Here is a 14,337-nt window from a genome sequence, read left to right as displayed (position 1 = left end):
TGAGTCAGTATTAAGCTCATGAGAGTCTTGTTCATGCTGCACTACTTGCTCCACAATCCAAACTGGGCTGCACCAACAACACAGTTCCCATGCAAAAGCTCACTGGGAGAAACGGATGAGCTGGCAAGCAAGAGCTGACCACTAGAGAAAACTCTGTTTACGCTCCATGACAAATCACAGGGTTGATGGTGTAAAGGGAGCGCAATGGGAGGCTATTACACTCTCTACACCACTATGAATTAGAATGAGGGTTTCACTTCCTTTGATGCTTCTGTCTTTACTTTTTGTTTTGAGCTTTCCCGTGTCTGGCATATGAAACTCCCTTCCTCCTTCCTTCTCTTCCTCCCACCCAATATCCCTCTAAAGTAAAGCTGTTGTGCTGCAGAGTGTACAGTTGTCGACAATGCCAGTAAAAGGGAGTGGGAAGAACAGCACAATGTGGACTAAGGACAGCCCAATGTCAACACCATGCACGTACAGTTTCAGCACTCTCCTAGGTAATATACGATTGCTTAGAATTATTATCTACTTTATATCTCCTTATGCACATTCAAAGTGGTGGAACAAGACAGGTACAGTTAAGCTGCACTAAGGAGTGAACATCTTAAGACTTGAGCATGCACTTGACTCCAGCACGAGCTCAACTCCTACCACAGCTTTGATCGACCACTTCAGTTACAGGCTCTACAGGCAGACATTATCTGTGGCTGATACCACACACACACCACATGTTTTGGGGAAAAACAACCATGGTGGACCACTCACTGACTTTGTTGAAACAGGCCATTGCAGAGGAATGCAAATGACCTGTTCAACATACAGGTCTAAGATAAGCTGAGTACATGGTCCTGTGTCATTCTGTGCCAAGTTTTTCAATTCTTCCAGTTGCCTTGGACAAAAACGACTTGTGATCTGAATAAGCAACCCTTATCATACAGACCATGTAAAAGCAGAGTGTCTGGTCTTGCATGGTGCCACAGAGTCTCTTCACCATCTGCAAACATTTATCACTAATCTCTGAGGGATCTGTTGCCACTGTGGCAAGGCCATGCCCAATACTGTGCCACCCAGTTGTCAGCTGTGGAGGACCATTGAGTGTCTGGTATAAAATTTAAAAACTGGCAACTGGTTTTAATGTTGTGGCTGATCGGCTTATCTATAGGGGGCATTTCTGTGTTTCAGCTATCATGGTTTGCTGTTGGTGCCTTTGCAGTGTTAACAGCCATTGCCTTGATGGTCAGTAATGGGAAAATGAATACGCATACTAAACTAAATGTCATATCACATTCAAGCAATATCATTTCAGCAAAAGAGACTGACCAAAGATAACAGCTGCTTTAACGTAACAACAACAACAACAACAATTTGTTAACATTAACTTTATTGGTAGGAAAAATAGTTCTTGGAATTTATCCCTTAAGCCCAAATACCAGTGATGTTTTGGCAATAACTGCACGGAAAGGTCTATAAAATGAAACCACTGTAACAAGGCCAGTGAACAGCGCACACTAGTTTAAACCATCTGTTTTCTGCACAGCTACCATCATGTATTCAATACATCTGCCATGTTGACAGAAAGAAGGAGGATATAAAATGTTCATACTTGTCACATGTAAGGGAAGCATTCACTTATATCTATATATTTCAAAACCTTGTTGAAGTATGATTTTTGAGCATATCTACATTAACTTATGAACTACTTCTCGTGGCCCTTCCTTCCAAGCAGCTCAGTGGACTGACCTGTTAAATCATACCTTACACATGATAGTTGCGGAGATGGTTTTGTACAGTTAAATATATGTCCCAGAACAAAATTTCCATATCATCCTAGTCACGGATCTTGACGTTCACTCTCCACAATTTCACATCACAAGTCTACAACATCAACAAAAATGACACTCTCCTTTGTTTCAGACCTATGTCAATACAGTTAACTCACAGACATAACCATTAACCAAGTCAAGGCTAGAGAGACAGTATAGTATTACATTTCAGACAGCTTTTGAACCTCAATAACTCACAGCAGTTTTTCAAAGTCCATTTTGTCTCAACAAAATCATCAGCTAGACTGTTAACTAAGAGTGTAGAAACTGTGTGATCCTTAATGGGTTACATTAGGTCAGATACTTATGGTTGGAATGGTAGAAAAAAAAAAAAAAAACCTCCCAACCCCTTATTGTAATTCTTTGAATTCCAGTTTCCTGGCTGTTAAGCTGAGGTTAACATTTACAGACAAAGGTGTTTTAATGCTACAAGCATGACTTTCCCTTCTCTTTTGTTGCCTCCCTGAATTTAAATCCCCTGGACAGAGGCTCACTTTAACGCAGTGCCGCTGTACGTTAATACAACTTGTAACCAAATTGCAACATAAAGTTAATGTTAAGTGATTTTAAATGAAGAAAATGGCCAAATAAAATACTGTCAACCCAGGTCAGAGTGCAGGACTCCCCATTTGATTAGAAACAAGTGAGTGTGAGGGGTATGACAGGTGATTTTGGGAAAATGCTTCAGTCTGTGTCATTACTGAAAGCAGCCAGGATATTCACTCACTAAGGGGCTCAATGACTGATCAATCCAGGGCTAATAATGTAAAGTCTGCTCTTGTTTCTATTTCAGTGTGAACGTATGAGACAGTTAACAATGCAGACAGTTCATAAACTTAAACAGGTCTAAACTCTGCCTCTGACATCATGGTTATATAAATGACATACAGTGCCTAATAAGGTGGAGCAACAAGTGAACAGAAACTCTGAAATGAATACCCCAGCACCTGGTTATTTACTTTTCTAAAAGGCTACAGTCACACGTATGACATAGGGGATCTCTCTCTGTCTGAAGTTGTTGGTGTATGACACACAGAGCATTCCTTTATATACAAAATTCTCTTGCTTGCGTAAATACAATTTTTGCATGCTTGGCCGATGACAAACACATCTAAGCAACAGTCTCTAATTTGTTCTTGCAATAAGCTCCACAGATATGATCTGGCATATATCAATACATCAGCTTTTTCCAGCCAAATATTACTACCGTCCCTGAGAACATGATAAGCCACGGCATGCAGCTGTTACGTCAGTTGTTGGTTGCAAAACCCTGTGATGATCACTCACATTTTCTCATCAGTTCATGCAAACCGGCCTCTATGCAGATAACCATGCAAATTCTACCCAGGACAAGCTATAGTTTTCCTTTCTCTTACCTGGCTTATCCAACTTGTGTTTTACACTCAACAGGATGGAAGCAAATAGTTCTTTGTATACAGTGTATTGCATAGCACAATGTCTACCTGACATAAGGTATTAGCAAACGAACTAGACACATCAAGGGTAATAACAACACCAGTCATAAAGATTGTATAAGTTGTGGAAGTGCAAGTTCCTGACAGAGTGATGGAAAATGTTTCAATCATCAAGAAACAGATAACAATTACCAAGTTGACATAATTATGTTTACAATATTTCTAAAACACAAGACTACATAAAAATGCACTGATTATTGGAATTCATACATATTCTAATGTGTCGGTCCTCGCATACCTTGAAGATGGCACTGATGAGATTCATTCACCAAAGCAAGAGGCCTGAAAGTCCAGGATGATTTCTAAATCACCTTCTTCCTAGCTCCTCTCCAATGTGACCAGAGTTTTAATATGATGAATGATGAGTGTGCCCTACACAGTTAAAAAGACTCTCCCAGGAAGACACACCTGTATGACTATTAAAGCTGAACTTACTAGGAACTCTAGATTTGCCTATGAGACTACAAAAATAACCCAATGTTTGTGTTAATGCTGTGCTATACTGTCTGGCTTGTAGCCTTTTGAATTCTAACCAAATCAGGGGCAAAGAAACAGGAACAACACTGCCTAATATTGATGTTCAGCATGCAAATACTTATCCTAAAACTGCAGAGGCACTTAGTACTGGAAACTTACTTTCTCAGCAGCCAATCTGAAGCACCTTGGCTCCTCTAACTATTTGCTGTCTCCAGCAAGTCTCTTTGTCATTAGCATCAGTAGTAATGAGTGATTAATCATTGGTAATTTTCTGAGCGTTTTATGAGAAAACAAACAACAAGAGTATGAGTGACAGCACTGTGGACAGAACATCCAACAGAAAAAACAAGCCGCTGCCTGCTCAGTTAGTAACCATCACACAGCCACTCCTACTTGACTCATACTGATTCATGTATCAAATGGTGATGAATCTGAGCTAAGCGGACAATGAATCACATCTAGAGTCACCTTGTGATATTGCTCCAGACACTAGCTTGATCACACATGCACAATCAGTGATGATAAAACTGTAAAATATTGATACTTTCAGGGCTCAGTCAATCACGATGAGTCATTGTTTCCTGGGTGCCTGGCACTGTCTTGGCAGCTTCATACATTAATTCTATCCCCTTGGGCCAAAAAGGGGTTTTTTTTTTTTAGTTTTTTTTTTTTACATGTGCTAGTAATTTAGGATGTTACTACATCAACTGAAGTCTCCGTGGTAAATTTCACAACTTTTCTTGCTGCATTATCTTATCGCCCTCGACAGAATTAATAGTTCTAAGCACATTCTTGCTGTATTTTCCACCTGTTTTTCTTTACTGTACTTGAACAGAGTTACTTTTGTGTGGAGATTCCCACTGAACATTATGAGGACTTTCACCCCCCGCATTAACGCATGTAACAAGGTGGAAAATATTAGTTCTTAATGGGCTGATTAGTATGTTCACTCAAAAGCAAGAAAAAAAAAGAAAAGAAAACAACTTCAAACTGGCTCTTGAGGCGACTGCTAATCTGCTAACCTATCTTTCAGTGCCAAGGGCACAGTGTGTGACCCTGCTTTCCTTGGCGGATAAAGAGTGAATCATGTTTTGCACTACATCTTAATAAAGCCCTTCCACCCCTCAACATCCACTCTGAACTTCCTTCTTCAGCACCCCTCCACAACCTCTGGCTCATCTCCTCCTGCGCTGGCTGATGGGAGACAGGGAGGTAGTCTTATACTGATCCCCATGGGAAAAACTCCTCCCCACCTGGCAACGGTGAATGGCTGTCCCTCAGGAGGGCAGGAGGCACAAGCATAAACGGTGCCTCTGAGGATTAAGTCCTAAGTCTTCACAGACCATTATCAAACAGCATGAGTCAGAATACTGGTGATCAGACACTAAGACCGATGGCCTGGATTGATTTCTTTTCCACTGACGAAGGGAAGAATTTAGGTCACTTCAGGGTTTTTTCTACTTTGAACTATCCTTTATATGTAGAAGATGGTTTGATTTACACTTGCGTTTGGCCTCACAACGAGCTTTTAATACGGTGTTAATAATTAGCCTGAAAGTCGGTAAATATACTGCAGTGGATACCAGAGGCTGAGCACACACATGAATTGAACCTGCATACCACGCTGATAATCAAGGTCAAAATGTTGTGCTGGGAAGTTTTTGGGGAATTCTGCTGTGTAAAAGAGAAATTAACTTTGTGTGTTTACAAATTTCACTCATTTGAGTGTAGTTAAACATCAAGATACTTTTGTAAATGTTTAGATTTTTTTTGATTTCTGAAATGCTTGTGTAAAACAAATGTACCTAAGGATGTCTGACAAACCATGACAGCAAAATGTTGAGTAACTCTTGCAAAATACTCACTTATCACAATTCAGTTTCTCAGAAAAGCACAATGAGACAATCAATGTTTACATGTATGTAAATTCGACCTTTTGATATACACCCCAACAGTGACAGCTAAGGACAAAATCCCTTCTTGAGCATTAAAGAGTGACATTATTTAGAGAGGCAGGATTCTTAATGTATCAAAAGTACAAAACTCCTCAAAAAGCTAAAATTTAATCCTGTAAACCTCCCCTGTGCTTGACCCTGGCTCTTAAAGGATCCAGCCGTGCCAAATGACCTCAGTGCATAGGCATGTGATGATCCACTTAGGAAACTCCTCTGTCAAAAGGCACCCTCTACGAACCCTTCAGGCACTAGCAACACAGCCTGCCCTGGATCTATTCAAAACTCACATTTCCTCTAGACAACACACACCATCTGGGCTCTGAGGTGTTAGTCTTTTGTAAAATTTACCACCAGCCTGACAGTCTACAACCAAACTGCTGTCCTGTTAGTGCCTCTCTGCGGAGTCCTCACAGGCTGGTGGCAGGACAGCTGTGTGAAGAGTGGAGAAAAGGAGGTCAGGGAGGAACACTTCATGTACCTCGCATCAAGCTGTTTATCACATGCAGCATTATAAAGGGTGTGATGCTTTTTTCCCTGTAGTTTAGGCCTAATTAACACTTAGTGTATACAGCAGTCAAATGAGGAATTTGCTTGCTTTCTTTGGCACTTACTTTTGTCCGTCTTTTATATACATTACTAAACAAAGAACAGAACAGATATGATTTTGTAATGCAACAATGAATTACAAGCAAGAGCAGTAATTACATCAACCAGCTTTTACAAAAATATATAATTAACATTACTAAGCCATTATTGTGTTTAGTGTCATGTCTGCAGTGACACTAAAATATTCTAATGCACAGCTTGCTTGCTTGCAAAACATCAACCGAATGTAAAGGGTTATGGAGGAAGCTGATGAAGAGATTTATAGATTCAAATGAGTTTCTAAGAGGCCATCTAACAGGGACACACAAAGTAAAGAGCCTGTAACTAATGTGGGTAATCCACCAGAAGAGCTCTATAAGGAGGAATGCCATTGCAGGAGCTGTAAAACAATTTACACTGAAATAACTTATTTTGTGGGGTGTGTGTGAGCCTGAGCCAAACAATGAAATGAAACAGAGTGAATGTAGAGCTGTATAAATTCTGTTACAATAGCAGTTATGTTATATAATGACTTACATAAACCTATGCAGCACTAGCAAGATGTTGCAGACATAAAGGACATGGGACTTTCGATAGTTTCAGCGAGTGTCAGTGCATGACTTCAAAACGTGGCTGAACAGGAGTTGCTTCGGGCTCACCTGAGGCTGCCCATGATTAACTCTAAGGGCAATTAAGCTGAGAAAGAGTTCCAGTCCAGAAGCTCCATCAACAAGCCCACTCAGAGACGCAGCCATCCCTGCCGTCATCTCTCTATGTCCACAACCCTATGCCCATTGGCCTGGAAAAGCTGCAGTGAATGGAGATGATCCGTCCGTCCCCCCAGAACCCCTTTAAAGCTGTACATTCTGCACACACAGCTACATTCCTGCCCAGGGTTAAGTAGGTCAGAGGGAACCCTGATCTTTGAGAGAGCTGCTTCATGCTGCCTCAGGTCTGTTGATGCCTGGTTATGTCACTGTCACAGGATTGACAGCCTAAACGTACATTCGTGTTTTTTTAACATATTTCTATATAATCACAAGTGGGACAGAAGGATTATAATCATGCTGGTTCACGGTCCACCATGGTGATGAAAGTTTAATTTTGTTGGAAATTATCAGGGGTCTTATATGCTTTTCCCGTCATCCGGATTGTCCTGGAAAAGTATTCACAGTGCAGAACAATGAAAAAATACTTTCAACAGCTGAAAAGAACATCTCGGTAGATCTTGGAGCACAGCCCAAATATCTTCCTTTATGCTGGTTTCGTCTGATAATGCATGGTGCCGTTCAAAGCTGGTGGTAAAATAATCAACATAGATTCTTTTAACTTCAAACTCGTTTGACCCTTTAGAGAAATTGGAGCTGGATGGTAACCACAACCTTCCCATTATTTACCTTGACCAGACAGGGGGCTTCCTTTCACCATGTGAATTCCTCCTGCCTGTTTACCACATCCAATCATCACCTCACACAGATAAGGCATTGCAAGCAGCCCTGCCCCTTAATTACAATTCATCTATCCACAGAAGGGGAGTCAGGTCAGTCACACTTTAACTCCAACTGTTTCACAAACAAACGAATCTGAAAATACTTCAGCTGCAAGTGGGTGTTCTGTCATGCCAAGGTGATTTTATACTAGACACCTGAGCTGCAAAATGAGCTGTGAGAATTTGTTGTCATTGGAGAGTGGCTTTTTGAGGAAACAGACACACAAATTTTCATGAGGGTGGCACACGTCTCCCTCAGCCAAAAACCTTTTCTGGCCAAAGCTGAACCAAAGGGACAGGCGTAGAGGAAAAAGGGAACCATTGACACATTGGTTTTCTTCAGCCAAAGTCGAAGCCAAGTGCCAAATGTGTTATGTAGAGAGGAGAGGAGGCTTGGGGGCGGTTGGGGGTTGAGGGACAGAGCAGGCAAACAGATACAAAGACGTTCTGTGTCAATGCAGTGGCTCCACGACTGAAGATAATAAACACTAAAATAATATGTAATTTGAGTGGCCCCCAGCATACAAGGTCAGCACTGCTGGCTAGACTAGCTATCTTGGCTGTCGGTGATTGTGACACATTCTGGTTTGATGGGCGAGTGTTCAGGGGTTTCAGTTGTATGAAGGGGGTTGGCTGACCTCCACAGCCACACAAAGAGCCACTCTGCCAGCTGGGACTGTAGGAGGGGAGTTCATTGCTCTCTCAGCTCTGCCTCTCAAAGCCTCTACATTTCCGCTATTCTTCCATTTCCAGCACTTTTCCATTCACCTCTGCTGTACTTCTGTGTTGTGTTAGTAGCCTGTCCTGGGTAACCAGATATACTGTTAGGTATAATCCAATTTATTAAAACTCCATATTATAAGACTGGCCAGTTTACTGATAGCAATTACTGAAGCCTGAGTTACACTGAATGTAATTGCACTGATCTTACCTTCCCCCATTGCACCCTGGTGGAGAGCAGAATGGGAACCCTCTGGCATGGCACTGAGGCCTCTGGAGCTGAAAAAACAAAACAAAGGTATAATCAGAACCCAGGCATTTTATGTCAAGACTTACAGTACAGAGAGCATGGCAATGTTTATCATTTTTGGTGGGTTCGTATTAAAAACACCTTTGGTTTCTTTACTGTAAGTCACTCATGTTTTCTTGACTGGGCTGGCTCCACCGAAACTAGCCAGTCTAATCAGGTCTTATATAGAAGGGGAATTCTTCCCATTCCCCTGCTTGTTTCTCTGCATTAGCTCATGCCAGCCACTTGATAATGTATAGTCTAACCAGGGCTGAGTTATGTAGGGTTGACTGTGATATGAGCTCATGCTAATCAGTAGAAAGAGGGCAGGATTGAATCCAATTTGCCATGATTGGACAGTCAAGAGATGAAGCAGCTACAAAATATATGTTAAAGGATTTGGGAACCTCTATGAATGCTATTTGAGCTATATAAATACTAATTAAAATCTTTAATAGAAAAATACCTCAAAAAACGGCATAGTGCTCAAGTACTTTACAAAAAAAAATTCACTAATATAAATATGTGGTGATATACGTGACAGATGAGCTCGACACAAACAAATATATTTTAGATAAACCTGCCTTGTTTGTATAAATTTGTTCAGTAAGTGCTACAAATAAATCCATACCACATCAAAACAAGTCTATCATTATCAGTGTAACTGTCCAGTGAGATTACAGGTTCACCCCTGGTGGCAAGTTTTTTTCTAATCCCTCTTGCCAGGCTGCGAAACTGTTAGGGATGAGCTGTATCCCCTCTGAACCACTCTTCTGCCACTTTCTCACATCACTGCCTTTCTGGCCGCTTATAGCTAATTATCATGGAAGACTGTGCATGAGAACTTGTCTCCCTGTGATTCCTGGTGTGCCTCTGGCCTTTTAAACATCACATTCTTGGGCCAGCTAGATCAGAGGAGCAGGAATTCTTCAGGGATTAGGATGGGCATTGTTCCTAGTGCATTTGCTGGCCACTGTGCCGAACTGACAGCCAGGCCAGCCGAGGCCAAACTGAGCCCACTGCCAGGAGGTTTGCCAATTAAGATGTGCAGGAATGCAAGGAGAAAAGTCACAGAGCTGGTTCTGTACATTAAGATCACTGCCTCACTGTAGGGTCCCCGTAGCTCCAGTCTGCACTGAAGTAAAACTATTTTTATTTTCAAAACTATTTTTTTCATCTTAGGGTAAAGCAAAACAAATTAGTGAAGGAAAAATCTTTCCATCCTATCAAAATAAAAATATATTCTTTTTTTGGACTCATACACAATCTATTTTTGACCTATTTACTTGGCAATGAAAAACGTTAGAAAACATGTCCAGAAAATACTGCAATTTAAAAAACATCACAAATTTGCACAAGTCAGAATACTTTCTACTCATTGCATGGTGTCTTTCAACTGTTACTGTGTGATGTATGTACTGCGACAAAGTAGGAAAATATTATCTACACACTGTTGAGAGTGTGTAACCAGAATACTCAGTCAATGCAGCACTGATACAATGACATTTTTTAAGAATGAAGCCTCCTCAAACAGCTTTTAACCAAGCTTGGCCAATTGATTTTCAAGTAGTTGGTTAGTTTTTGTAACCTGCAGAAGCAGTATTCATGTTGAGGAGCGGGCTTTGAACTTGCGTCAGTGAACAGTGAACTAATAAAATCCTCTGATAATCCTGCCCATTACGACCTCTGAGCTAACCCCGCTTACTGACCAGACCAAAGCTATGCTAATCTTCCTTTGGTCAATGAGAAACTAGACTAGGAATAATGGGCTCAAACCTAAATATACTGTGGATGTTTTGGTTTTAAAAATGTTGTCAAAGGCTGTAGGTGTAGGAAAATGGTTTAGGTGGAGAGAGTGAAATGCTTCAAAATGTGTAAGAGAACACGGTAAAGCAGTGTAACCCACAATCTGGACAGAATTCAACAATCGTAACTCATTAACTTTCACGTCCTGTTTGCTGCCATATGGCAATTCCAAATCTTTGTTTTCCTAGGGAGGGGGCACGGACAAATTTCAAATCCTAAAGAAAACACTACGTACAGGCTAACATTCATACCAAACTTGCCACCTGTGCTTGAACTAGCTGCCATTTCACACAAATGGAGAGCATTTGGTTCCCACAGCTGATGACTGCATTACCCGCAGCATGACCCTCCCGCATGGGAATCCGCAGCTTGCCCCTTAATTGAAGACAGATGCTGCAAGAGTGAATCTGATGATTATTAAAAGAAAGACCTGCAATGGATCACTTCTCCAGATGGGCTGATAAACTTCCTTGTTCCTCTAATCGCCAGGATTTACACTGATCCAGGCAGTCAAAGCCTGAATTCCTTTCTTTAAAATACAACAAACAGATGATTAAGGGGGACTGATGCTGGCCAAGATACAGCGCTGCTGCAAATAAATAGAAAATTTATACTGAGTCATCACCACAAATGTGTTAAAAGACTCACTCTGAAAAAATATGCGCAGACAAAAATATACCTTGAACCAAGACCTCTTGCATGACATGCTAAATGAAAATGGTCCTCCAGGGGTGATGACTATCTGGAGTATTTCTCACCACTGACAGCATGTCAAGGTTACTAGGGAAGTGAAACCACTGAACATGTCTACAGAGGAAGCAAGAGGAAAACAAGACTTCTGCTATCAGGTAGACATGTCAATTTCTCTGTCTCTTCAGGAAGGGTTTTAGGGACACAGACAAGTCAGTTAGGATGTGACATCATATTTAACCAAAGTACAGCTTTACTGGATAGCAAGACTGCTGCCAATTAATGGACTGTATTTACATCTAAATCCTGATGTGTTGTTCAAACAGTCTCCAAAGGAGACAGCCATCAACAAGCTGTCCGACAACCAAGTGATTTATTCACACAGCTGATGACGTGCAGATTGGATCCACCATCTGAATCCAAAAAGGAATTTAATCAGACCTTTTGCAATAATTAACAACACAAATTGATTTTTCTAGTGCAAAACAATGTTGTGGGAGGAGAAGCTAAAAAATAATCCAAAGAAAAACTGCTGTGTAACAGTCACAGACCTCCCGCATCAAGCTGCAGTCACCGTCTGTCCGAACAAGACCCATGGGAATCTGGAAGTAGGACATAAGTCCCCTGAGATGTCTCTAGTCAGACACAGTGGGGCAGATATCTTTAGGACACCATCGGTCACGACGGATGTTTACGTTCAGGACAAATAAAAATCCAACCTGGCATGGCAGGCAGAGGTCTAGGGTCCTAGGGGCTAACTGAGACAGAGTCTTTATTATTTCAGCACTGGTGCCATGTTTATCTTGCATGACCTCTCTCTTACCCTCTTACCCTGTCTTCCCTGACAAAAAATACCCCTGACAAACAGCCTTTCTGTGAGCGCCCTCTTTCCCACATTACTCCCGCAGTTTGTCCCCTGACACACAGGCCTTAAAAGACTAACAGCTTTTCATTCACTGGGGAAAACAATAAACCCTGACAGTCAAATTAAATCCACAGCTTCTACAAAGGTGCTGCCCTAACCCATGACTTCCCACAGACACACCACATATGAGCCTCTTATTTTAGTCCACTGCATTTTTTAGCTTGCTGCTTAAATATGGCGACAAGTGAACACCCACAGGGCACTGTGAGGGTTTTGCCCATATGGTCCACGTACACCGCGGCCAAAATAGCTCTTAATGGGAGAATAATCATTCCCTGCTGTGCTGAGAAAGGAGAAATAGCAATTTTCACCTCCCCACCAATGACCTATAACCACAGAATGCATACCTGGCAAGTGAAGTTGGCAAATGCCATCTTTTTTGGGAAACGACATGCAAAGACTTTCAGGGTAAGTAGTCCTCCATAGTGTCCTACAGTGTTTGGAGGGGAAATTAGACACCAAGTCTTGAAATAGAATTGCAGTGTGCCCATTTAAAAGGTGCATTACACCACATCTGCAGACAAACAGCTCCCCCATGCCTTCGTGAGGGCTTGTCAACATCATAACAACAACATAACAGAGAGTCTGGAATGCTCAATCACTTTTGGCATCCGCTCTCCACTTTCAAACAAACACACAGTGTTGTCACGTCAGGTTTAAAGTCGACCTCTAACTCTCACCGTGTAATCCTAGCTGTAACTTGCAAAAGCTGGAACTTCATGGTCTCATGAGATAAAGGTATATCCTAAGCACCATCGAATAAGCGTTAAACCACTAAATAACAAAGTAGGTGACTTATGAAAAGCTCAGATGCAGATTATGAAAGTTACATGGTGTCCACAGCTGAAACCATCCCTGCATTCTGCAGCTCTGGTTATTTTATCACAGCTGCAGCGTACCAAGACTTGGGAAGAAGGAATCAAGTGCCAACTCTGAGATCCAAGACACACTTGGGCAGTTTCCTGTCGGGACCACCTGGAAGAGAACGCTGTTCATTGCATTGAAGCAACATTTATCTGAAATGAAGTTGAGAGGTTATTGTCTGACAGGTCAAGTGAGGTCAAATGAGTAAAAGATGGAACTTTTCACTGGTAACTGATTGATTTTGTCCCATTCTTCTTCAGCAGCTGGTGGGGAAAGTCATTGACCTATGAACAGCCTGCATTTAAAACCTCACTGTGTCTCACTGGGGTGCTCATTAGAAAAAACAATTACGGCCAAGTATGGGCACCATAGGGGGGAGGAATTGGATGTAGTTAAAGAGGAAATGGCAAATGATTCAGCTGCAGCATGGAGGTTATTTTTTCCTCACAAGTTAACTCTGACATTAAAGCTTAAGTGGAAAAATCTCATTCCCTAAAATGGAAAAGGAATAGAAAAAAAAAAAAAACAGACTCCAGCAGCTGATCAAAGTTCACTCAACTGAGTGTTTCGTGTCTAAGACAAACATTACTTATCTGACTGAAACTCCTGCCCTCTCCAGATCGTACAGCCTGGATGTTGTGAAATTATATGAAGCAAAAATGCAACTAAAATCTTCGCATAATGTAAGTTGATGGGGGTCATAATGAGGAATGTGATGAAGTGTTTCACATAAGTACAGGGCTCCAGTGCGGGCTGTTGGTTGAGATCGTGAGCAAAATACACACACTGAGGTGGTTGAATTAGTTTGTTGGACTGTGATGGGGCAACTGAACGCAGGTAAATTTAATGCGTTGCTTGTTTGTTATTTTTTGATCGGCGGCTCAATACGCGGCTGACAAAGCTAATAAAATGCCCGGCCAATCTTAACAGAGAAAATAACACTATCTATAACCGGAGAATAAGCACAGAAGAGAGACCCCTCTGACATGCAGCTCGACTCACAGCTAACGTTAAGTTAGCTAAGATTTGCTAAAGTTGTCAAAAGCAGTCCACTTACTGAATTCGTCAACTTCTTCCCTTCCAACGACTCTTGTCCTCAACAAAACTTTCCCCCGTAGTCTCTCGGTGTAAACCTGTACGTTACTCCGTTCCTTTTTTCTTTTCACATGGTACAAGCCGCTCAAACACACACATCCCAAGCTCATCAGCTCGCACTGCGTCCCCCACCAAACACTCCCG

At 41.6% G+C, this 14,337-nt stretch overlaps 1 protein-coding gene across 3 annotated transcripts in view; it reads right to left on the bottom strand.

Moving 5' to 3' along the window:
• LOC120795274 (pleckstrin homology domain-containing family G member 3) overlaps nt 1–14,337 on the bottom strand; it is a 30,745-nt gene extending 16,408 nt beyond the window's left edge. For all 3 annotated transcript variants that reach the window (XM_040137050.1, XM_040137051.1, XM_040137052.1), the window contains exons 1-2: nt 14,156–14,337; nt 8,736–8,803 (exon numbers count right to left, since the gene is read on the bottom strand). In XM_040137050.1, the coding sequence (XP_039992984.1) occupies nt 8,736–8,784 (49 nt within the window). In that variant the 5' untranslated portion in view covers nt 8,785–8,803; nt 14,156–14,337. The remainder of the gene's footprint in view (nt 1–8,735; nt 8,804–14,155) is intronic.

Source organism: Xiphias gladius, chromosome 10 (genome assembly GCF_016859285.1).
Source record: "Xiphias gladius isolate SHS-SW01 ecotype Sanya breed wild chromosome 10, ASM1685928v1, whole genome shotgun sequence".
Taxonomy (NCBI): Eukaryota; Metazoa; Chordata; class Actinopteri; order Istiophoriformes; family Xiphiidae; genus Xiphias; species Xiphias gladius.
The sequence above is the reverse complement of the archived record's forward strand: the minus strand, read 5'-3'. Positions and strand labels throughout refer to the sequence as shown.